Source organism: Heterocephalus glaber, unplaced genomic scaffold (genome assembly GCF_053883595.1).
Source record: "Heterocephalus glaber isolate CG9 unplaced genomic scaffold, H.glaber_assembly_v1.0 deba00001687, whole genome shotgun sequence".
In the NCBI taxonomy this organism is placed as follows: domain Eukaryota; kingdom Metazoa; phylum Chordata; class Mammalia; order Rodentia; family Bathyergidae; genus Heterocephalus; species Heterocephalus glaber.
Window position 1 is genome coordinate 23,316,235 of NW_028258412.1, and position 25,502 is coordinate 23,341,736.

At 50.9% G+C, this 25,502-nt stretch overlaps 1 protein-coding gene across 5 annotated transcripts; it reads right to left on the bottom strand.

Annotated features, from left to right (window-relative positions):
- Ccdc92 (coiled-coil domain containing 92) lies at nucleotides 1–25,431 on the bottom strand. 5 transcript variants are annotated; one of them, XM_021257631.2, is made up of 5 exons: nucleotides 25,007–25,157; nucleotides 6,305–6,389; nucleotides 2,518–2,664; nucleotides 1,884–1,925; nucleotides 1–1,204 (listed from the first exon to the last, which is right to left on the bottom strand). In XM_021257631.2, exons 2-5 carry the CDS (start codon nucleotides 6,369–6,371, stop codon nucleotides 438–440), a joined length of 1,023 nt encoding a protein of 340 aa, XP_021113290.2. In that variant the 5' UTR covers nucleotides 6,372–6,389; nucleotides 25,007–25,157; the 3' UTR covers nucleotides 1–437. The 5 variants fall into 5 exon arrangements, with proteins under 5 accessions (XP_021113290.2, XP_021113289.2, XP_004844022.2 ...); XM_021257630.2 differs by lacking the exon at nucleotides 25,007–25,157 and adding an exon at nucleotides 8,488–12,416; XM_004843965.4 differs by lacking the exon at nucleotides 25,007–25,157 and adding an exon at nucleotides 8,481–12,415.
- Between the last annotated feature and the right edge of the window lie 71 nt (nucleotides 25,432–25,502).

The following is a 25,502-nucleotide window of genomic DNA, read 5'->3' on the forward strand; positions in this document are numbered from 1 at the left end:
CAGGGTTAGAAAATAAAAGTTTGTTGGGATCTTGAACATTTTGGATGAAACTAACAAAACCCTCGGAGACACGTTCAGGCTGGGGTGCTGAGGAGAAGCGCACCTCACTGAGGTCCCGAGACACAGGTGGCGCCGCCCTGGGAGGGCTCGGGAGGCGCGGGGTGCTCCGTGCAGGCTGCCCTGTGAACGGGGGCGGGGAGCCAGGGAACTGCTGCCCTGCTCCTCGTGGGCTGGGCTCTCTGCTGTGGGGAACTTCGCGCGCTGAGCTCGCACAGGCGGGACTGGAAGCAGGCGGTCGCGGTCGGCGCGGGCTTGGCCGGTGTCACAAACACGTGTTGCGCGGCGCGGCGGGTGCTCGTGTCTTGGTGTGGGCAGGAAGAGCAGGTCCGAGAACAACGTGGCATGCACGGGCATGAGGCCGGGCGAGTGCCCGCGGGTCACACAGTTCTGTCCGTCCCTGGGTGCTTCCGCACTCCCCGGGCCCCGTTCACCTGGTCCACCACCAGCGTCTCCACCTCGAGCTGCGCCTGCGCCTGCGGCGGGCTGGCGTGGCGGGTGCGGTGGGCCAAGCCTACGTGCGCCTTCTGTGGCTTCTCGCCGGCGCCGGCGCCGCGGTCCGAGGCGATGGGCGGGATGACGAGCGGCCGCTCCTTGACGAGCTGGACCTCTGCCGACTCGCGGGCCAGCAGGAACGGCGTGGGGTCGGGCATGGCATCCACCGGCTCGCGCAGCAGCAGCTTGCGGCTCTCGGCCCCGAGTCTGAAGACCTCCTCGAGCTCGGGGTGCAGCGGGGCCGACAGGCTCTTCTTCATGCGGCGGCGCGGCGTCTCGGGCAGCTTGTCCCTGGGCGGAGCCGGCTTGTAGCTGGCCAGCGCGGGGCTGCCGGCCGGGCTGGCGTCCGAGGCGCCGCCGGAGCTCAGCAGCTTCTTCTTGGCGGCGTGCAGCTGCGAGGCGAGGTAGGCCACGGTGCTGGCGCGCTGCTCCAGCTCGGCCGACAGCAGGCTCAGCTTGTGGGTCTTCAGCTTGAGCTCCTCCAGGTACTTCTTCTCCCGCTCCCTGACGGTGTTCTCCAGCACGGCGACCATGGCGTTCTTCTGCTCCAGCCTGCGCAGCAGCTCGCTGTTCTCCCCCTCCTTGGCCTGCAGCTGGGCCTCCAGCTCCGAGCAGCGCCTCTTGAGCTCTGCACTTCTGGAGGCCCCATCTCCTGCAGGGGCGAGTGGGCCGGGTGAGGGGTGAGGGGTGGCGGCAGTGGGGCTCACAGCCGGCCGCCCTAGAAGGGTGTGGCCACACCGACCTCCACGGGCCTTCCGGGGCTGGGCCAAAACCAAAACCCAAAAGTATCTCAGAACCCCAACAGACTCTGAAAGGGGTAAAGACAGGGACAGAGGCACAAACACGTGGTTCTGAGGCCACCTCCAAGCCCGGTTAGGAAGAGGCAGACTAACGCTCGCTCGTCGGAGTCCCGCCTGCGCAGGGAGCGGCACCCGTGACGGGCAGGTGGGCGGCCCTGTCTCCTCTGCTGATGCCCTGGGGCCCACACCCTTAGGGCTCCCCGAGAGCCCTCTCTGCTCTGGGGCTCCTTGTTCTGGGTAAGAAGGGTTTCTTTCTTCACTGCAGAGGGATGCGTATTAATTGTAGGAAAACCTGAGACTCCCGGCGAGCTTGGGATAGCCCCCTAAGACGTGCCGACGTGAGGGAAGCAGTCCCTCATCCCCGGGTGTCATGGATCCCCGCAGGCCCCGCTTCCCTCTTGTCCTCTCCGAGAGAGCCCCAGCCAACCGGGATTGCTTCCAGGAGCGCAGCCAGGGCCAAGGACAGCACCTGCCATGCCTCTCAAGAGAAAGCCATTTCTTTCCCCCTCAGCTCTGGGGAGAAATTCTTACCTGGCTGTTCCGAACTCTTGAGTATCAGCTCATATGTTAAATCTAAAAAGAAAGTTCACACATTAATGCCATCACAGTGTCCTTCAAAACCTTCCTCAGCTCTGAGCGCGCAGGGCCGGCAGAGCACGCCAGTGAGGACACAGCGGACAGGGGCTTGGGAGGCCCCTTCCCCAGCCCACACAGCCCGACCTTGCGGGCATCTGAGCACTCGCTCCTCGGTCCACAGGCTGCATCCAAACTGCACTCGGCTTCAGTCTTTACGTCCCAGCACCTCGAGCAAAGGCTTTGCAGCTTTTCACTCAGTGCGTTCTGTTCAGCGGTGCGGGTGAGGGGCTGGCCGGGCCCAGGAGAGGATGGGGTGGCACAGGTGGCGGTGTGGGGAGCAGGCCTGGCTCCTAGCTTGTCTCGCTTTGTTTGTGGTCCTGGGGATTGGACTCAAGGCCCTGCACTGTGCTACATCCCCAGCCTTGTTAAAATTTTGAGAACAGGACCTTGCTAAGTTGCTAAATTGCCTAGGCTGGGCTGGAACTTTCAATCTTCCTGCCTCAGCCTCTCCAAATGCTGGGATCACAGGCGTGCACCACCATGGCCGGCTGGCTCTGCGGCTGACCCCACTTGGCCACTGTCCCCGCACCTGCGCAGTGCTGCTGCAGCCGCCGGATCTCAGCATGCAGCCCCTTGAGCGTGCTGGCGTGCTCCCGCTGCAGAAACAGGAGGCTCTTCTGTGCGCTGAGCAGCTGGTTCTCCAGGGTTGTGGTTGCCATGCTGACATCCAGGTGACCTGCAGGAGGCACAAACCCGGTCACTGTCCCTGGTCATGAGGGCAGGAGGCAGGGCTTGGGGTGTGCGGAGGACGGATGGAGCTGATGGAGGAGCTGGAGGGGAGGCCTGGGGGCTCTGGCTCCTTTCCATGGCCCCAGCAAAGCTGAGCCCAGGCCTGAAGCACCTTCGTGCCCCAGGCCTCAGCGCTCACCAGCACCAGCCCTGGCACACCTGCCAGGTGCAGCCAGTACTGGGGCCAGGGGGGGAAGTTACCGGACGCAGATAACAGCGATCTGTGCAGAGTGGAGATTCAAACCCAGGACCCGATTCCAAGTCCACACGCCACCTAACTCAGCAGGGTGCTGCATCCCAAAGTCCCCTGAGAGTCCCCAGACAAGGAAGCACCCACTAAGGGCATGCAGAGAATCTCGTGCCCGGGCCAGGCTGCACGGCTCGGCACCTCTGGTGGCACCTGGCTGGTCAGATCCAGGAGGAGGAGGAGGAGGAGGAGGAGGAGCTGCAGGACACTGCGAGGGCCCAGGTCTCTCCTGGGCGTGTCTTAGGCGTGTCCCAGTAGCTGTGGAGTGACAGCCGGCTTGGACCTAGGGCTGGCCCTGATCAAGCGCCATCCCCACTCCAGCCCCAGCGCTGCCTGCGTGTCACCTGGTCCTGCCCATTGCTGGTGCCAGGCCTGGCACAGGACATCTTGGTGGCTCTTTGAAACCAGTTTTCAAATCCATTCATTCTGGCCTGTCCCACCTGTGCCAGCCTCCCCACACCTGACCACGGCAGAGAAGCTTGCCTCCTCCTCTCTCGCCTCCTGCCTCCACTCCCCACATGGGAGCCAGTGGGACTCAGATGCTGCCCACACTGTACACCCAGATCTGCACTCTTCGGCTGCAGAAGGCAGGTGAACACAGTGCATCTTGGCCCCAGAGGGAAGGGCTGCGCTCCCCAGTCAAGCATGAGGCCCTGAAATAGCACTGCCGCAGGGAAGCGGGACCCCAAAACAGGAAACGAGATGACACAGAGGCCTGCAGCCACCCGGCCTTCAGTCCCCGCAGACTTCCGGGAGGCTGGGTGCTGGTGGGGCTGTGGGCCAAGGCCAGCCTGAGGAGGAGGAGTGAGTCCCAGTCGGCACATGTGTCCTCGCCCCAACCCCTGCAGGTGGCGGTCCAGGGCCAGGGCACCCCCCGCCCCCAGGCTGAGTCAGGGTTAGGCAGTGCTGGGTGGAAGCAGGGCTAGGCTGGGCCACCAGCTGCCAGACACTGTGCTAGTGTTCCAGTATGAGGAACCAAGGTGGCTCATCTTCCCGCTTTTCAGAACACGCCTTTCCTTCAGCCTCCCGTGTGCACACTCCCACCTCACACCCGTCCACGTGAGAACACTTTTGCGCAATGCATCCCTCACCTGAGTGCCCAGGCCCACACCCTGTGGGCCCTGCCTGGCCTCACCCCAGGGCTGCTTTGTGGGCTCTGCACTCCTAGCACGGCTGTCCGAACCCTGGCATCTCCACACCCCTCCAGCACAGGCCCTTGGTCCCTCTGCGGCTGCTCTTGGCAGGCACACCCCGCCGCCCTCTGCCGATGAACTTCCCCGATGAACTTCCATTCTTCCCTCACATCTCAGCTGGTGCATTACGTATGTGCTTCAGATAATTTTATCCTTCTTCATAATGGTACTGAGTGGAGAGCTCAGCCAGAATTACACTGCATTAATCAAAAGCACTGCAACAGCATTGATTGGGACATGACCTCATCCCATAATTTCTCAACAAGCCATCGTGGCATTTGAAAGCACCTACACTTCTCAGACTGAAAGAGAAGGAATGTTTTCAGTGGGAACGTGTCCTGGCCCTTAGCAATGGAGCTTCCTCCGTTTCTGGACTACCCAAAGCAGAGCCACGTTTTAGGTGAACACAAAGCTGGTGTGGAAATAGGGTAATAATTTTAGACTCTGAAGGCAGCACGCCAGCACTCAGGTGGTGCCGTGGATGAGTTACAGCGAGCTATTTTAGCCTGTAGTTGTGAATAAATCAGAACCCATTTGCTTCGGTTCTCTCTCCCTGGCAGGGAGCTGGAGTCTGCTTTCTGCAGACCTGGTCCCACTCCCCCAGGGTCCCTGGCCTTCACAGCCCGAGGCATCTCAGCACTGGGGCTTGGGAACCTCTTCGGGCTCTGCGGAACTTTCTGTACTGCTCCGGTGTCCTACAGCTTGGGTGCTGCCATCAAGAAAAGGGAAGATGGCCCGGGACAGAGGTGGCGATTGTGGGGTGAAATGTGGGAGGAGGAGGAGGAGGAGGAGGAGGAGGAGGAGGAGGAGAATGACAACGATGAGTCTGAGCTGGGAGCTGGGAGCTGGTTTCCCAAGTGAACGATCGCTCGCGAGGAACTGGAGAACACAGAGGGTGGAAGGAAGCTGCGCATAGGCTCCCAGCGACCTGTGTCGGGACTAAGAGGGCAAGGTCCAGCCGGGTGGAGTGGTGCACACTCACTCGCAATCCAGCACTCAGCACGGTGAGGCGGGACGATGGCAGGTTTGAGGCCGGTGTGGGTGACCGACCGCTGAGAACCCTGTCCCAAAGGATCAAAGGAGGAAGAAAAGAGAAGAAAGGAGGATCAACAGAGGCCTAATGGTCTGTTTAACACAATGGAACAAAAGAAGACAGAGTGGACAAACTTGCAAGACGGTGGCCTGTGCTCGGGTGAGGCTGAAACTCACTTAGGCTGAACCTCAATCATGTTGATGGCCACGTCACAGGGCTGCTTGATGTACTGGGTATCCCGGCCTGGTGCCCGGCACAGAGTAAGGACTTCATGTGTATTAGTTTATTACTTCCTACAGCTCTTGCTCAGCACTTCGATAAATACACTTCCTGGTGTTCACTCGGTCCTACCAGTTATTTCTTGAGCATCATCTATGTGTGGGAATGAGCTAGCAAAGAGATTCCAGATACCTCCAAGAGGGAAATATAAAAGCCACAGAAGCACCTTCTGGCTGACGGTAGCCTGGGTTTTCAGGAGACATTCAGGGAAGTGAACAGAGAAGCCAGGCAGGGCAAGGTAAAACCTACTTCTTCCTTGGAAACATCGAGGGGACTCCAGGAGGGGCTAGAAATGGCCCACAGCTAATTAGGCCATCGGCTTTGAATCCTGAACACCTCCTTGTAGAAAGGATCCTTGCCGTGTCTGAAAATGACACTGATGTTATTCTAACTTCTAATATCCTGGATAAATACACTGTTTTAAATCATAGGTCACTCCTGTTCCTACTTGTGCACGTATTTTAGAAATTTAACTAGTAAGTGATTTGAAAATCTCACAAAGTTAGGGCTATAACTTTTCAAGGATGGGTAAACATTCTACAATGACTCCAGAAATATTTTGGTAAAAAAAGTGAACATCATTTTAATGTGGAAGCAAAAAGTGTTGAAAGCAAAAGGTGCAACTGTTTTTCAAAGAGGCAAAAAAAAAAAAAAGGTCCCATTTAGTAATCATCTTTGGCCCTGGGAATCGGTGTGTGCGTGCACCAGCGTTCTACCACCTTCTGGCTCGGCAGGTTCTCGGGGCGGGAGTCGGCCTTGCCTTTCTCTCCGGAACACCCAGCAGGGTGCCCAGCTTCCTGGGGCACAGCGGCAAAGGACCCGAGTGGGGACTCACCCAAAGGCGGCAGCTTGGTGTGGAGAGGTTCCGGGGGGGCCCCTCTTCTCTGGCCAGGAGGCGGCATCTTATAACCGGTCTGTCTCTAAAAGCGAACGGAGGTAAGCTCCAGGAGAAACAGGCAACACTCACACAAATCTTACAGTTTTACAAGACACTCACCACCCTAAGCGGTCTGACTACCCGTCCGGAAGAGGTTAGTTCAGCAGGGCACAGCTAAACCGTGCAATATTGCAATCAAATTGTTTTTGTTTTTTGGTACCAGGGATCGAACTTGGGTCCTTGTGCTTGCGCAGCAGGCAGTGAAACCACGGAGCTAAATCCCAGGCCCTAAACTGCGCAATATTAACAATAACAGAGAACTGTCTATCCATCGGGAACTACGTCTATGACAGGCGAAGTTTAAAAGTGTGTTAAAAGCTGTGTATATAACATCACACACACATATGTAAGTACACACACGCACACGGACAAAATCTAGCAAATATACACCGAAATGCAAAAAGCATTTCTCTCTGTATAGTGGACTAATGAATGACTTTTATTTCTTATACCTTCTATGTATTTTGGTCATCCCTAAAGCGTCTTTTTTTTTTTTTTTTTGGTATCAGGGATTGAACCCGGGTCCTTGCACTTGCGCAGCCCTAAAGCTTCTTTAATGATGAACATATACTGTACAGTCAGAAGAAATCATGAAGTAGTTTCTCTCCAAAAAGATAATAAATACCCACTAACAAAGTGGTAATGTGTTTTCATACTATATTCCAGGATAATCTTGGATTGCCAGAATTCTGATTAGTTTACCAGAATCAAGAATCAATGAGGAAGCAGTTTTACAGTTGCAGCAATTTGGAGTCCCCAAGCTCCACAGAATGTGCCAGTGACGACCACTGATACCTCCCGTTCCCTGCCTTACAGGTTGTAGTGGTCCTCTGACATTATCCATCACTGAATACAAGGCCCGCCCACATTCCTTCGACACTGATGGCCATTTCCTCCTGAGAACACACAGCCCGACATTAAGGTTGTAACAGATGTGATTAGGGAGATGGTGATGAGACACAGAAACAGGATCTGCCGAAGTCTGGGAAGCCTGCAGCCCCTGGGGCCTGCATGATGGATTTATTAACCTGCGCTCCCATTATCTCATACTCTAAGAGTTTCCATTTGCCTTCCATTTAAAACCACAGAGTCTGCACAGCGATAAGGGCTTGGCCCCTCTGAGGGCGAATGCCCTAGTGCGTGCTGGCCTGAGGCTGCTGAGCTCCCTCCCTCACTGGTGCCTGCAGGGCGTCCTGGGTCTCAGGGAAACAAGTTACCTAAGGCAGGGGCAACAGCACCCCATGCAGACCCCACCTCAGGGGCAGAGCACCCACCCGCACCCCATCTCCTGACCTCAGGGCTGGGCGGGCAGGTGTCTGCTGCCGGGACAGACAGCCCAGCACTGTCCCAGAGACCTCTCCTGGCCAAGAGGCTCCTGGGAGGAGGAGGTGCAGGCCAGGCCCTTCCTGCTCTCCCTGCTTCCTCCTCCTGCCCTCCCTGGGCAGCTCTCTCGAGGAGCACCCGATTAACGTTGTCCCCTAAGCTGCAGCTGACATGTGCACTGGCAGAGATGTCACCCAGAACTCTTGGCCAGGATGACCCTGAAATGATAGTTTAGGAACCTGAATCTCACAAGTCAGCATACAAATAATTCTACGTGACATTTTCCCTAAATGGAAGGGAAAGTAGGCCTTAACGAGGCCTAACAAGGGTTTCCGTCCCTGATCACTGCGGATTTTAGCTGTCTACTGGTTGATAAGTTATAATGACCCCAAATGCCAAACTGTCTCTGACGAACGAGGAACTACTTCTCAGGTCTTAGTGCTTGATCACCGCCTCAAGTGTAGTTCCTAGGCCAAGAAGATGCATCCATTTGCTTTAAAAATCTCTCTATGTGGCTTGCCAAACACACAAACCCTTCATCCGACTTAACCAATGCAGGCATGCCTAATTACAGCATGGGTTTTAAGGACAGGAAAGTATTCATTAACCCAAGCTCTATCATTTCGGTGCACAGAAGTGGATGGCTCTACGCACTAAATGTATACACCATACACTCAGCCATACTTTCTCAGAAAAAGTAAAGCAGTCAGTGGTTTCCTTAGACAGGGAAAGAGGACTTTCTCTTTTTTACCGTTTACCATGTCCGTAAGTCTTCATTTCCTAGGACTTCCTGTGGATGCTTCAGCATGGCCACTTAGGGCCACTTAAGTGACCCTTTGACTTTCCCCCCGGTGATGGCCCCACAGGCCGAAGTCACCGCTTGAGTTTCCTGCCCATGAGCCTGCTGTGCTGTGGGGAGTGACCAAGGCCCACTGGCTGGTGACCTCGCGCACTGACTCTGCGGTGTTCCTTCTGCTCAGTCGCCCTTTGTTCTATCAGGGAGCAAAGAACTCCCGGGCTCGCGCTTAGATTCCAAGTCTGGAGTGTTCTGTGCATGAAGTTCCAGGGGAGAAGAAACACTCCGCCATGTATGTCCATCAGGAAGGGCTGGCACTAACACGCGGGCCACACCGAGACCTGGGTGAGAGGTAGGTGCCAGAACCACACGGGCTGAGGTGCTGGGCAGCTTATCTTAGGGCTGGTCTCTGCTACCAACTTTGGGCCATCTTACTTAAATGAGGCATTGATACACTACCCCAGGAGAAATAAATGAAACTGAGCGAAGAACAAATGAGGCTGGACACTGTAGTCCATCGATTATAGATCAGCACTGGAAGGAGGGGAAGAAACCGGAGAAAGGAAACATTTCCCATACCCCCTGGGACTTGAAAGAATGGGGTGCCTCCCAGCACCTTCTAATCCCTGGGGCTCCCTATTGTGTTAAAGCTCACTGCTTTCCATTCGTGCTTTTGTCACTTTTTCCACTTGTACACAGAACTGCCTTTGGCTCATTTCCCTTTTATTTGACCTCTTGCTTCCACCGTGGGATTGATTACAATCCTTGGTTGTGGAACAACCTTTCAGGGCCCACTTGGACTCAGGCACTTTTACTAATGAGCACCCAATGTACCCACGCTGTGGGAGCTTAGCAATTTGGGGTTAGAGTGTGCAGGTTTTCCATTTGGACTTCAAGATTCTTAGGCTGGGCCACTTCCTGGTTGATCCAATTCTGGGTACGCCGATTAGTCAGTCAGGAGCCTTTGAGTTGGCTTTTCCTCCGGTATTCAGAAGGGGCAGGGTGGTCACCTCAGGTCACACAGGGAAGCCACTTTCTGGGCTGGTTTTCGGAAAACCAGTGCTCAGGAGAAGCAGCGTCCGTCCGGGTGCAGCGGTTGCTATGAGCATGCCCGAGACGCCTGCCTCTTAAGGTAAAGTGCTCACTGCCCTGAAAAGCTGAGATAACCAGTACTTCTACCCTAACACGGCCTCTGGGCCTAGGCCATCTGGACAAGAAATTGTGTAAGGGCAGTGTTTAATCACAAGAAGCTGAAGGTCATGAATTAGCAACAATGGCTACTACTGTGTCAGGCTCCCAGGCTCAGAATCTTAGTTCCTGAAAAAGAACTCCCCACATTTACGGAGTACCTACAAGTAGGAGAGCTAAATGCAAATCTGATTCCCGAGGCCTGCACCTTCTCTGCCTCTCGTTCTCCCGGAGTGGGAGTGCCGTTCTCCAATTCCCAACTTATGGCGGTTGGAACCCTAAGGTCGAGCTGCCTCCCCCGAAACGGCCAGTTCTGGTTGTTTCTGTGCCTTCTGGAACGCAGAGTCCATGCTTGGCCACGGAGCACAGCGGCCATGCTGCTGTCAAGCTGGTCACACTTGTCACCCTCGCCGAGTGCTTTCCGCACCAGCACAGTGCCCAGTGCCGCCCATGCCTGTCTTTTAAGTCTCCAGGCAGCTCTAGAAAGCTGTGCTTTTTATCTCTTTACCGCTGTAGGGGAAACTGAAGCAGAAAGCTTGGATGGTTGCTTTATTGGGAGCACACGAGCCTGGTGTTTTCCTGGAGCTCTGGAGTTCTTCCCTTTGGAAGCGGGGAGAGGTGCTAACACAGGGCTACGTTTTTGGTAGGAATGTAATGAATCTTAAACAGCCGAATCTCAAACATCCAATGACAAACTCTTCCTGTGGGGTGATGTGCCCGTGGGTTCTGGTCTGGCTGAGTGGACCTGCAGGTCTGTGGTCTGCACTATCTGGGAGCTGCAGCAACATGGTGGGGTGGGCATCTTGACAGCCACACTGACTTCTGGCTCTTGCTCACTGTGCAACCTCTGCGTAGCTGCCCTACTCCAAGGTGGACAAAGCCCATGCAGTTTCACATCTGCCTGGGACGCGCCCCATGGACCCTGTGGGGCCATCTCACTCTGCACTGCTGGAATCTCGCACGTCACAATGCGCCATTTTACATCCTCCGTGTTTATCACGGTCTAAAATTAGGTCATTTGTCTTTCTTACCGAACTAGCGTGCCAATTCTACGAAAACAAGGCTTGTCTGTCTTGCGCCCTGCTATTTCCCCAGCACTTAGAGTAATGAATGCCTCCAGTTACCTGAGCCTGCCCCCTGAAGTGAGGGCTGAGCTCACACAGCGTCTGGGCCACACCCCTCCCGCCCCCAGGCCAGTGTATCCTGCCCACCCCGAGGGTGAGGGCCTGGGAACAGCGCTCTGACTGGCACAGGCAGGAGGGAGGAGGGATGGCTACTTTGCACATGCCTTTGGCCACTGAGGTTGGTGGGGAATGGCTAAAGAGTCATCAAGCCACTTAAAAGTTGAAGTTTCCCTTCTGTGGGAAGGAAACCATGGCTCGCTCTGGATCTTGTGCAGGGTCTGTGACATACAGTATCTCGCTGGCTCCAGCCTACAGACACCTGGGCAGATTCTCAGTGCTGGCCATGTCTGTGCAGCAGCAGCAGCTAACCTGAGGTGTGGCCAATGCACCTGCAAGGGAAGGGCTCAGCTCACACTTCATGAACTCATCAGTGGTGTAGAGGCTCAGAAACTCAGGAAATGCCTGTGCTAAGCTTTGATGATGCTTTTCCTGGTCTGTGATGAAATGAGAAAAACAAGGACAGCGCCGTTTTCCATAAAGCTGATTTTATTTGACTCAAAAGGAAGTTCCTTTTCAGAACTGTCCAAATAAAAAATGCACTGCTCTGTGACTCCTAAAGTGGGCAACCACTCATGGCACCAAGAGGTTATAGAGATCAGCAGGAGCCAACACCATCATGGGCTTTGTCTGTAAATGTTTCTCTTGATGCTCACAAGGCCTACTGCATGGGGGCGCAACTGAGCCACCTCCTCATGGTGAGCTCCAGATTGGAGAGCAGCCGACAGGTGGTTCCCAAGTGCCCACTGTGTTCCCAGCCCCATGCTTCCAATCGCGTGGGGATAGGAGACTCGGCCGCTGAGGTATGAAGAAAACATGAATCCTCAACAGGTACACACAGCAGTACATGAGGCAGGGGAGGGGGACCGTGGAGGCACGCTCACGACGGCACCACGGCTCTCTCACGGACCTGCCTGTCGCCAGCTCCAGATGGAGTGAATCCCGAGGGCAGGGGCTGGGTCTCAAGTATCACAGCATTCCTGGTGCCTGAAGTGTTGCCAGGTACCAGGAGGTAATAAGGACAAAGGTCTAACTGTGGAGAGGCTGGGACAAGAGCAAGGGATGGCGATGCAGAGTGTGCACAGGAGAAGGCCCTTGTGGTGAGGTAAACGTGGGTGCGCGCTCAGCAGAAAGAGACCGTGAACTATCTGACAGGAAAAGCACATTCTAGAGGGCAGGGACACTGAGGTCAGAAACACATGCAGTGTTAGGCCGAAGGTGCACACTGGAAGCTGCTCAGGAAGCTGAGGTGGCAGAGGTAGGACACGGGGAAAAGCTGGGTTTTCACAAATTGAGGAGAAATTCCCAGGGAGGGGGGTTTAGTCTGGAGGGGATGGAGCTGGATGCCGAGGAGAGGAGGCAGTGGCCACAGCTCCCCAAGCTGTAGAGCAAAAAGTACAATCAGTCGCCTCCTACCGACAGCTGAGGCATGCGCCGTCCTGTGTAACATTCTAAGGGGCAGCGATAACTACTCCTATTCTACACATCAGCAAACACACTTCCAGGGAGACTACGTCTCTAAAGCTGCTGCTAGGGAACAGCAGGTGGGACTCTCCCAAAGTACTCGTGCTGCAGAGCTGAGGTCCCTCCCTGCTGGAGGGAAGGAGCCTGCCCGCCCTTGCTTGCAAACATGCATAATCCTGCGCTTCGGGTGGAACACGGTTCACCCTGTTATGGCACTCAGAGGCCAGCACACCAACGAGAGCGGCACTGAAGGAAGGCAGGCGTATCCAGCAGCCAGGGTCCAGGGGAAGCCCCTTCCAGCGTCAGAGCCCTGATTTGAAGTCTGTTTGCATTTTTATCTTGCTCTTCAGGCAGGGCAGGGGAGTAGGCAGAATTTTAGAAAAGCATAACATAGCACAGGGCTAGGGAGGTGCAGGCAGGTGCTGCTTTTAGAGTTTATCTTTAAGACACAGGGAGGCAGAGGTAGGTGTGTCGCAGCAGTTCACCTTTCCGCACAGGGCCCTCTGGGTCTAGCAGGAGGCAAGTCTAGAGACCTTAGCTCTGCCTTATCTTCTGGCTTTTTCATTTCAGCCCCAGATTCCATTTCTTCAAGTTCTCCTGCCCTTTCCTTTCTGCATATTTTGAGTTGTAACCTTCTTATGTCTAGGGTGTTTTTTTTCCTTTGGGGGTGTGTGTGTGCTAATATAATTCCAGTGCTTAGTTTTGAGGGTACTGTTTGTGAAAAAACATCTCAGAATAAGAGAAATTGTTTGTTTTCTCCTGAAGCTGTAGAAAAGCAGATGCTACTGCAGGTTAGGAAGCCAGTTCTGCTGAAGAACTCCAACCTTACTTGCTATTCCATTTGGACACTTGTGCAAAAGCATACAGCTCTGTTGTTATTACCAAGTGAGTACCTTAAGACACCTGGCCTTTAGAGATGGTTGTAGAATCCTTTAAAATGGAACTTTTAACTTCAGTAAGTTTGCTTTCATAATTGGCTGCCTCACTTGGTGATTTACTGTCTTCACAGCATAATTTAACATAGCATCCCTCACTTGAAGATACTGAAATTTTAAGGGGTTCCTGGCTGGCTGGAAGAGAGGCCTGGGGTTATGCTCTTCAAACAGAAGAGCAAAACAAAAGTACATGCTGACCAATTCCTTCCATACTGTGGTTTGAATCTTTACCTACTTAGACCAACAGCTGGTGCTGCAACTCGTTATCTGGGTAGCCAAATAATGGGGAGCGGAGGCTGGGACTCCTTGTGTGAATCTCCACTTGGGGATGGTGAGGAGCTGGCCAGTGCCAGCAGTCTGACTCTCCCCACTTGGAACACACTTACATAAGCTATTATTATTACTTGGCTCAGACCATCTCCACAGTCATTGCTTTGGGGCTGATGCAAGATTCGGTTTCATTCCTGGAAGCAAGCATCACCTTGATCCCCAAAGCAGAGAAAGACCCAACCGAAAAAGAGAACTACAGGCCAATCTCACTAATGAACACAGATGCAAAAATCCAAGATACTGGCAAAATAGAATGCAGAAGATCATCAAGAAGATGATACACCCTGACCAAGTGGGATTCATCCCAGAGATGCAGGGATGAATCAACATACGCAAATCAATAAATGTAATACACTATCTCAATAGAGCCAAGGACAAAAAGCATATGATCATCTCAATAGATACAGAAAAAGCATTCGACAAAATCCAACATGCATTTATGATAAAAACCCTACAAAAAATTGGAATATATGGTCTCTACCTCAATCTGATAAAAGCCATCTATGAAAAACCAATAGCCAATATCATACTAAATGGTCAAAAACTGAAATCCTTAACACTAAAATCAGAAACAACACAAGGATGTCCACTATCACGGCTCCTGTTCAATATAGTTTTGGAAACATTAGCCACAGCAATTAGACAAGAGAAAGAAATAAAAGGAATAAAGAATAAAATAAATAATAAAAGGAAATGAAGTCAAATTGTCATTATTTGCAGATGATGATACGCTATATAGAAGACCCCAAGAACTCCCCCAAAAGTCTTCTAGACTTAATAACCAAATTCAGTAAAGTAACTGGATACGAGGTCAAAACACAAAAATCAATAGCTTTCCTTTACATGAACAACAGACTCACTGAGAGAAATTAGGGAAACAATACCTTTCACAATAGCATCCAAAAAACTGAAATACCTAGGAATCAACCTAACAAAAGAAATCAAAGACCTCTTCTCTGAACACTACAGCACTCTGAAAAGAGAGATTGAAGATGATATCAGGAAATGGAAAGACATTCCTTGCTTCTGGGCAGGAAGGATCAAGATAGTGAAAATGGCCATACTTCCAAAATTGCTATATAGATTCAATGCAATCCCAATTGAAATTCCAGCAGCATACTTCACAGACCTTGAGAAAACAATCCAAAAATTCATTTGAAACAAGAAGAGACCCAGAATAGCAAAAGCAATTCTAGGCAACAGAGACATGGGGGGGGGGTACCACCCCCCCCCAACTTGAAACTATACTACAAAGCTACTGTGATAAAAACAGCATGGTACTGGCAAAGAAACAGATCTGAGGACCAGTGGAACCGATGAGAAGATGCAGAAACAACTCCAGACAAATTCAGCCACCTCATCTTTGACAAAGGAGCCAAACATCCTCACTGGAGGAAAGACAGCCTCTTTAATAAATGGTGCTGGAAAAATTGGGTTTCAACTTGCCAAAGATTAAAACTAGACCTATATCTTTCACCATGCACTAAACTAAAATTGAAATGGATTAAAGATCTAAATATTAAAACTGTAACACTGAACCGGCTAGAACAGAGGTTAGGTATAACTCTTGAAGACATTGATATAGGAAAAGATTTTATGAACAAAACCTCAGTTGCCTGTAAACTAGCACAAACAATCAACAATTGGGATCTCTTCTTATTAAAAAGCTTCTGCACAGCAAGAGGAACCACCAACAGTGTGAAAGGACAACCCACAATGTGGGAAAAAAATCTTCACCAGAGGTCCCTCAGACAAAGGTCTAGTATCTAGAACCTATAAAGAACTTAAAAAAGCCAGACCTCTCAAATTTAAAGACCCAAAACTGGGCATCTGAAATAAACAGACATTTCTCAAAGAAGTGGAAATAGCAAATAAACATATGAAAAAATGTTCAACATCACTGGTCATTCGAAGAAATGCAGATGAAAACAACACTGAGATTCCACCTCACCCCAGAAAGAATGGCTGCTAAAATCAACCAATAACAAATGCTGGCGGGGCTTTGGGGAAAGAGGAACACCGCTCCACTGCTGGTGGGAGTGTAGACTGGTGCAACCACTGTGGAAACCAGTATGGAGATACCTCAAAGAACTAGGACTGGAAGTCCCATTTGACCCAGCTATTCCCCTGCTGGGTATCTTCCCCAAAGAATTAAAAGAACCATACCACAGTGATATATGTGCACCCATGTTCATAGCAGCACAATTTGTAATAGCTAAAACTTGGAAGCAGCCCAATTGCCCATCAACTGGAGACTGGATAAAGAAAATGTGGTTTTTAAATAAAATGGAGTACTCAGCCATAAAAAATGAGAAATTAGACACATTTATAGCTAAATGGATGCACATTGAGGTGACACTCTTAAGTGAAATAAATAGGACACACATGTGTAAATACAGAATAGTTTCTGTAGTGTGAGAAACTGAAAGTGTAAATAAGGACTAAAAGGTACAATAGATACTGTGAAATAGGAAGAAAAGGGGCAAAGGGGAAAGGGAAGTGGGAGGGGTAGGGGGAAGGAAAGAAGGGAATGGAATTAATATGAGAAAATGAAAAAATGGAAACAAAGTCTTTGTAAATAGGGAGGGATGGAGGGGTTGAAGGGAGGGCAAGGGAATGGGGGAAAAATAACCAAGAGAGATCATGTAAAGGTGCACATTTCCAAAGATGAGTGTCATTATATTGTATACCTAAAATGTACCAATAAAATTTTTTAAAAAGATTCGGTTGCTCTCTTTAATCCAAAGACTAGATGGGATTAGCATGTAGGTTTGCTAATTTGAGACAATTATAAGTGGTGAAAATTAAGGAAGACCAAGGAGAATTCCACCCTCCTGATGAACACTATTTTGAGAGTTTCATCAAACTACAGCCCACAGACTGGCTCTCACTAGAGTTGACTGTCCCCCTCCCGGTGATCCCTGGCAATGTCTGGAGCCCTTTGGGGTTGTTACAGCTGGAGAGGGGCGCTGCTGGCAACTACTGAGTGGAGGCTGGGATGCTGCTAACAGCCTCTGATGCGGAGGATGCCCACAGCAGTGTGTGCCCAGCCCAAAGGCCAGCTGTGCTGCAGCTGGGAAGGCCTGGGTGAGGGTCAGCCTGCCTTGTGGGAAGCCGCTTTCTCCTTCTGACTCAAGGTTTATTCTGCTCCCTGGGGATGTGGAGCTGGCTGGAGGGACAAGGCCTGGAGTGTGCGGCCTCCTCCCTTTATCAGCGCTAGCAGACTAGGAGAAGCGGACTGCCAGGGGAAGGTCGTTTCTGCACCCTGAATCCCTGGCAAGGCAGGGGTGCAGGCAGCGTGGCCTCCCTGTGTACTGATGCTGCAGCAGAGCTCAGGCCTTTCCTTGCAAGAAAAGGGACAATTAACCTCCAAATTGCCTGTGGACATAAACACCTCCTTCTCATTTTTGGTGGATTTGCTTTTCCCGTATCAATACTGAGAAGTGGATGGGTGTGCTCGAGAGAATTACAGAACTCCAGACAGGGACTCTAGCTGCGCTCATAAGGATGGAATCTCTCAAGGACTTGGGTTGCTGCTGAAGTCAACCCATGCGCAGTTTCCCCGGGAGAGAGCACCAAGTAGCCAGGAAACACTGTTTGAAGGCTAGAACATTTCTCAAATGCAAGGGGGTTTCAGCTTCTAGGGCTATTACTGATTACATAAGGCTTATGAGGATTTTAAAGGGTCCTCTGAAATTATGCCCAAACCCCTAATATTTTACACGTACTAGCACTCTAAAAAGAACTTTTCAGGCTGGGAGAAATCAAAGCACAGGCCTCATGGTCTCCAGGAAACCATTTTTACAAAAAGAGTCATAATTTAAACTTTGTAATTTGCACACATATAATGGAGAAGTTAAATTGGTGCTGAGCTAGTAAGTCTTAAAATCATTTCCTACCTGGAAAAGCTCTTCCAAAGTAGAAACACTGTTCAGGTTATAAAATCCGGTGCACAAGTAAAGCTAAAAGGTACAGTTGAAAAGCTACTTGAAAAAAGAAACCGCCTTCTGAACTAAGAACAGGCTCCTCGGATGGAGCAGATGCCCAAGTGCTCTACGGGCAAACCCTCGGGTGCTGCTGTGGGATGGGTCCTGGGGCAGCCCCACCGTCCATCGCTCCATAAAGAAGTGGGTTTCTGTGGGCATCCTGGAGCCAAGCAGCTCAGAAGGCAGCAAGCATCCGCCCCTGCCCTGGCACTCGGGTGGGAGACAGCACAGTGGTACTGATTCATAGGAAGAAGTCAGCTGTTTTCACAAAGGCTGAACGAAATTGCCTTACAGATCAGTTGACTCCCTGTGCTATTATTATTATTATTATTATTATTATTATGATGTATTTTTTTTTTTTGGTACTGGGGATCAAACTCTAGATCTTGAGCTTGAGAGCCAGGTGGCAGAACCACTGAGCTAAATCCCTGGCCACACTGTGCTATTATTTTAAAGTAAATCCAAGCAAGGAAACACAACCAGGGCCAGTGGTACCGTGAGAAACTTGGTATCCGTTATCATTTGTTTTTAAAATCTCAGACAATATTACAGATTATGGCCACCTATCCAGTTCCTCCATTAGCTAAGTTTTAAGGTGCTATATTTCACTGCCAACACTTAATGTCAACAACTGCATTAGTACTTAAGATAAATTTTGTTTTCTGAAATTCCTAATTCCTCATGGACCAGTAGAATACTGTGGTACTTAGTTAATAATGTGTGTTCACAGAAAGGCTTGTAAAGAAATTAAAATTCGAATGGAAAATGCAAACCCCATCATCAGCCAATTCCTACAGACCATGTGCTGCATCTTCCTGAACACTTGCTTTGAAGATGGTAAAAGCAGTCAATGTATTTATGAACACCTGACGTGTGACACTATTTTAAAACTACAAATTTCAAGGTCTACATAATACACTGGCATGAAAGAGATCACTGGAGTGACTGTGTGTGGATGTATACATGTGCCAGGAAAAGGAAATGAGTGAAGACTGCAGAATTGAGAAAAGACTACTCGCTCCCAGAAAAGGAAACTGGTCTTTGGGCGGCAAGCTTACTCAACGCAGTTGCTGTACTATCGGAAGACAAAGTGTGCTGCCCTGCGGGGCACACGATCTGCTTCTCCTGACCATTCCTGATCAAGGGCCACTGTGCAGCCAGTGGGGACTGCCTGCTCTTCCAGGGATCCCAGATTCTGCCGGGCCTCTGCTGTCCACATTGGGGCGGTTTGGGAGATCTATTTCCTTTGCTGAACAAGCTCAAAGCTCTCTATGGCCAGTCGTCCTTCTCAGGCTGACCTGCCCCTGGTGGCGGCTCTGTCCTGTGTGGCCATTGCCCCAGGTCAGGCTCCATGCCGCCTCTGAAGACTGACACGGAGTCTGAAACCAAAGCATCCTTGGGATTCCTGAGACAGCCCCTCTGTCGCTCCAAAGTACATAACTTCCCATCTTGCTGTGTCCTGGGGCACGGCACACATGAGCAGGGATGTGAGGGACAATCAGACAGGTTTGTGTGCCCCCAAGTTTCCAGAGTAGCTCAACAGCACAGTATGAGTCACCCTACCAGTCTGGCTCACACTGTGGGAAGAAACCAGAGACAAAGAAAGCAGCTTCTCTATGGGGGATGTCTGTAAATATATTCAGATTAGTTTTATTCAAGGAAGAAAACTGGTTTTCATGTTAACAGTTTAGTAATTTTACGTGCAAATGCTGACACATGACTGCCAAGACTTCTAAAATATTTTACTTCTGGATTCAGCGTATGAAGTTGTAAATAAAGCAGTAAAGCCCTACACATTCATCAAGGCCTTCACTGATCTGCAAGGTAGTGAGATTTCTAAAGGGACTGAGAAATAACCTGGCCAGGATTCTGCAGAAATGCAAGTGGCTGGAATCCTCGCTTATAGTGGGTACTTGTGTTTCAACAAGCCAGTCTGCAACTTTCACCTAAGAGCTGAGCAGGCTCGTGAGACTTCCGGTTACTCCTCCAATGGTAGAACACAGACATACAAGACAGACCTGTGTTCTATTCCAGGAAGGCACGGACGGAGGGTCTCAATGCACTTCATCCCCGCATGCAAAAAGCCTGTGTGACTAGGTGCGCGCTGCAGTTCCTGCAAAGGGCTCCCACTTCCTCCTGTGGAAGGAAGACACCTGCCCCGCCTGCTGCCTAACTTCTGGAGAAGCTGTATTTCTCTAAGGCACAGGGCCAGCTCATCTCCTTCCCACTGGCACTTCAACGTCACCTGACACCTGCACAGGAAGGTCCTAGAGGCACCTGGGCACTTGGAAAGGCTCCGACCACGGCCTGCTGAGGGGCAGAGTTGAATGTGACGCCCTACAGAGTCAGTGGCCATCAGATGCTGAGTTCCATTCTGCCACTACGGATGAGACCCTGAGTGCCTCTGGACAGCTCCTGACCTGGCCCTAAGGCCCAGCTCCTGGCCCACTGCCTCTTCTGGAAACTGCCGCCTTTGTCCTCAATCCACAGGGCTTGGCCCCAGTCTTCTCTGCACTGGGGCTGATACCCCAGCCATAGCAGACAGATAAAACTCTTTCGGTCGTAACTGACCTGATCATTTTCTTGGTGGAAAATGATTTCCCACTTGAAAGCTATCCCAACTGTGCAGAGGTGAGAAGGGCTGCGTGTCCTGTGTCCCCACCAAAAGGGCTCCTCTCCTTCCTGAGCGTGACAGGGCAGGCCGGTGTGTGGGGCTCTAATGGCTAGAAACTGCCGCTCCATCACTGGACTCTGTGGTCTGGTCACATGGACGTGGGCACACAGAAAGACAACTCGCTCTCAGAGCCTGACCCTCCTTGAGAAGGTCAGGAGACACCCAGCAACCTCTGCTATATTCTCGTCTTTGGGCACATAAAACTAAAGCATTAATGTTCTCAATATGCAAGACCTAGATATTTGTAAAAAGTAAATCTGCCCTCACATGCCAAGAGCTACAGAGGGAGAAATAACACGGGTACCTTGCATGTGTGATGGCTAGAGAGGTACAGCTTCAAAAAAAGCCTCCTTCAACTTTCAGGACATTTGAGAAAACAGGGTAGGAGCCATCGGAAAAATACAGAGTCCCAGGATACTCCGCATGACAGACAGAACTTGCTCTTGGGAAACCAGGGCTTCTACGCAGATTCTACATCCCTTTCAGTGTAAGGCCACCCATTTCTAGGGCTCATGTGCGGCACAGTACTGTAACGATGCAAGCAATTAGAACTTATAGGTAGAGGCTCAGGCCTGAGCCACGTTACCTAAGAAAATGGGCTTAAAAGGGTGCCTCATAAGTTCACCTATCCGCACAGCGCACAAGAAAGGCAGAGATGCACTTAGATCAGAAAGGAATCTGAAGAGCAAAGGACAGTGGATCTCATGCAGATCCAAATTTAATATTCCGCATCTGCCAAAGAGGCGACAAAGAGAAAATATGTAGAAGCAAGCGCTGTGCACCTCACAGCCAGTTAGCACCCCAGTGTCGCGCATGCCGCCCACTCCTGTCTTTGGTGCTGACCAAGGGCTTTCCGATGCTCAGTCCTGAGAACTTACCAGAGTGAAGACATTCAGCATCAAGGAGAAAGCTTATTCCCTCCCCCGGCACAGCCGCAGGGGAGGAGCCCACCTCCCTTTCTAACGTCATTTCTGATACAGTGCTAAGTGGGGAATATCACAAAAGATGACTCTGTAGGGTAGAGATGTGCACAGAGATACACATGGCTTTCGGATGAACACAGACGTCTGTGATAACCACGCGATGCTTTCAGAGAAGTTTTCAATGTAACCTTTACCCTCTCAAAAGGCTGCTTTACTCGATCATTTGTTGTCCCAGTAATTATATTTAAAGTGGCATCTGTGATTTTTTTTCCCCTGAAGGAATACATACTTCCTAACGTTTTCTTTTACTTTTTGGTTGGCCAGAAAAGCTTGATTTTGTCTCTTTTCCCTTCATGCCTACTATACAAATTATGTATTTCTTGATCCAACAAACTTTGGGATCAGTCAACTTATCGCATCTAAATTCAGTTGATGGGCGGCAGGCACAAAAGCATGAGAAAAAAATCTGCTGAAAAACAAAAGAGAGGAACTGTTTTAAAAAGTGCTTGGACCAGGGATTTAGCTCAGTGGTGCCGCTGCCTACCTTGCAGGTGGCAAGGTCCTGAATTCGATCCCTGTGGCAAAAAAAAAAAAAAAAATGCTTTAAGCCCAGCATGGTGGTGCATGGCTGTAATCCCAGCACTTGGGAGGCTGAGGCAGGAGGATCAGGAGTTCAAGGTTAGCTTGGGTTATATGGTGAATCCAAGGCCAGCCTGAACTACATAGCAAGATCCTCTCAAAACAAAAGCAATTAAGTACACATATACATTTATACAGATTGTTTTTCGCTTTAACTCCCTCCTAAATTGGAGAGGCCAGGCAGCAAACTCCACTGGCCTCACTGGCACCTTGCTCTACTTCAGTCCTGTGTATAAGGTCTGTGCTCACCAGAAACTGCTCTGCATCCTCGCCAGGGCCAAGTCCTCACCCCATGGACTCACTTTACACACGCACTGAGACTGACATGCAGTGGCCCTATCATTACTCCTACTGTTGACAAATCTACCATTCCCAAGATTGGCCTAGAATGCAGAATGTCCATTTTTTTTCTTCAAACACAAAGCTCCCATTCACCTAATCTTTTCAGTTCACTGTGATCCTATTTCTTAGCTTTGTTTTACTTTCGGCTGCCAACATGCACTTAAAAAGCATGCAGACACACTGAAAAAAGCCTCAATGCACCTTACTGTGGGTGGGGATGACTGGACTCTTGCTATGACACTTGAGTCATGTTTGAGTAATGAAATAAACAAACTAAAATGCAGAGCAAGCACAAGAATCATCTTTTAATCAGTATCTTTTAGAAATTATTTTCAGTAAGAAAAAACTATGCTCCTACACAGCTTGGTGACTCAAAAGACTGGCATCATCTCATTTTGAAAAAGATCTCCTTTTAAAAAAACAAAACCACCTAACCTTCTGCTTGCCTGCCCAGAAAAAATGATTTTCCTGTTGATTAAACGTTTACTGTAGAAAATAAAAACCAAAGGAAGAAACAGAAAAACACTTACATTTTTACAAAGAGCCCTAAGACCATGCGTTGAATGTAAGAATGCTTTATTACCCAGAAGGCCCCGAACTAAGGCAAGGCAGGGCTACAGTCTTCTCTGATAGCAGGCAGCTGACCTGGTACAAATCTTCTGAGGCTTCACGCAGGTGTCTAGGGTTGTCACTGTGCCCACAACTGTAGAAGCCCGCACAAGAAAAAAGAACCACAGTGCAAGAAGGGAAAGGCACAAGTCCTTGAATGGAGTTGCCACCCAGTTCCATCGCTGTGGGCACCGCCTTGAAACCGCCCTGTGGCACTCTGTGACACCTCCAAGGAAGACTCATGCTGAGTGGGGAATAAGCCTATTTGCCCCCTCCTCTCCTGGAGCAGTCCCTTCTTTCCACTGTGGAAGTTCTAATCCTGAACAACTTCTGCATTTATATCAACGGGAATGTCTCCTTATAAGTATGATGTGTCCTCTTCTGTACTCCAGAATCACTCAAATAAACCTCTTTGCTGCACAACATGCCTTTCAATGTACAAAGACCATTAGGATATATTCACTTCCCTGTCCAAACTTTCCTGCAGAATTCAATGTAAAAGCTGGAGATGGGAAAACTGGTGTCACCAAGCTAGTCCTGACCTCCTCCCCTCTGCCTCAAACATCTACTGCGCCCTCCGTGGGGGAGGCACAAGCAGGCCTCAGCCACTACCCTTGAAGAGATGCAAATCAGCAGAGACAAACAATCTTCATTAATAAACACGTGTGCCCACTAAGCATCAGGATCTCCTTATGACTGACCTTGTTCTAGATAGAAGAAGATCCATGTGTTCTGCCAGAAATACAAGAAAATGCTTTATAAGGATTTCTTAAAAGCATCAAGATCGACTGTAATATTGGTACTGCTGCAAAAGCATCTCAGCTAGGTACTGATGTTAAAATCAATTTTCCAACTTACGATAGATGAAGAGTTAAGAACCCCAAATGAACGATCTTTGTGAGTAAAAGAGTTCATTTACTTCTTAAAAAGATTCCGCAATAAAATTACCTAATTCCTGAAAAAACTAATTGTTAGACTGATACATTTTAATGTGTTACAGTAAAAGTTTGGTGAACACAAATAACTGTCCTGTACGTTAAAATGCACATCCACCTAAACTAGAAACTACATTTATCAATTACAACGTGCTCCAGAGAAGCAATAAAAACTAAGGTTGTTTCAGTAATGTGTATGCATATTGCACACATGTATATAAAGAATCACGAGTCTTGAAGCCTTCTTTCAAACATATTTGGAATATTCAGCCATTTGGGTGAACAGGCAAACCAAATACATGAATTTCAGAACATTTTTGGAAGTAAAAGTCAATTAAGTGCATTTTTTCCCTTTACAACTAAATGTCGAGAAAATACAGGAAAACCCCTAAGTGCAAAAAAAAAAAAAAAAAAGGAAAGAAAAAAAATTCATTGAATAAAGTAGCAGTATTCTTTCAGTTTCAAACGTAACAGTTTTTGAACGGTGATTCCAGCTTTAACACTCTTACAGGTTTCTGGAGATGCGCAATCTAGTATTACAGCCTGGGAATTGGTATTTTGTTATAAAACCGACAACTGCCACCTAGCTTCCAGAGCGCGGTTGTATTTTCTCTCAGGGCCCCTCAACTTTCATTAGTGGACTCGATCGCATTGCTCAAGATACCAAAGCTTGAAATTAAACAAACCACGTCAGCATGAAAACGCAAGTTAGAGAAACTAGAGTAACTCACTGTAGGGGACGGCAGCTCCGCGGCCAAGCCCGGAGCTCGGAGCATTTGTGTAATACTCTCCGTTTCAGGGATCACCAGCGAACCTTTAACGTGGGTAAAACTCGAGCCCACTTCCAAGCTTCGGAGAGGGGCAGGGTAGACCGAAGACTTACACAGAGGGGTACCAGGTCGCAGGGGCGTGCAGCTCGTCGGGGAGGTGCCTCGCCCGCAGGGCGGCAGAGGGCAGGCGCCGCGCACCCGGACGCCTCCTCCCGCAGCGCCCGGACGGGCGGCCAGGCCCGGCTCCCGCACCTGCAATGCGGCTCCCCACCGCGTCCCGCCCGCGGCCTCGCCTCCCCCACGCCGCACCCCGCCGGGCGTCCTTCCCTCCCCTCGTCCCAGGTCGTCTCCGCGAGGGGACCCCTGGCTCCCCCCAGCCCGCACTCCCAGCCGGAACCCTTCCTGCAGAGCGCAGCGCTCATTCGGGAGCTGGTACGCGAGCTCCGGTCCCCTCCGGGCCGCCAGGCGAACGGGGCTGGACGCGCGCGCTCGGGCCCCGCCTCACCTGCGGCCCGGCGGTCCGGTCCCTCAGACGGCTCGCGGCTCGGCGCGGTCCTCCGGGCGGGCGGGCGGCGGGAGGGGCCCGCGGCCCATGGGCGGGGGCCGAGCCAGGTCAGTGGGCGCCGCCCGCCCGGCGCATCTCCCCGGCTCCCTGCGAGCGCCCGCCGCGGTGCACGCTGGGAGCCGGCGGCGCTGACCCCGCGGGCGGGAGCGGCGCCGGCGCGGCGGCGGGTCTGTATGTGCGGGGAGGGGCGGAGGAGCCGATCGAAGCTCCCTCTCCCTCCGCGGGAAGAGGGCGACGCCCCGACGACCCCAAATGTGGCGGGGCGGGGACGACTACGCAATACTGGGGAGGGCCCGGCGGGTGGGACGCAGGCGCACCGCCCAGGTGCGGCCGCACTGCGGTTGCCCCGGGTAACGCGGGCGGAGGGCGGGGGAGTTAGGGGAGGCGAGCGGGAGCGCTCGCGCGTCGGCGGTGGGGGCGGGACCTGGACGGCGCG

Coding starts and splice junctions, on each gene's coding strand:
- Ccdc92 (XM_021257630.2), bottom strand. Junction 2,665..6,304: donor CACCAAGCTGCCGCCTTTGG/GTGAGTCCCCAC, acceptor TGCCTCCTGCAG/GTCACCTGGATGTCAGCATG. Junction 1,205..1,883: donor CAAGAGTTCGGAACAGCCAG/GTAAGAATTTCT, acceptor TCGCCCCTGCAG/GAGATGGGGCCTCCAGAAGT.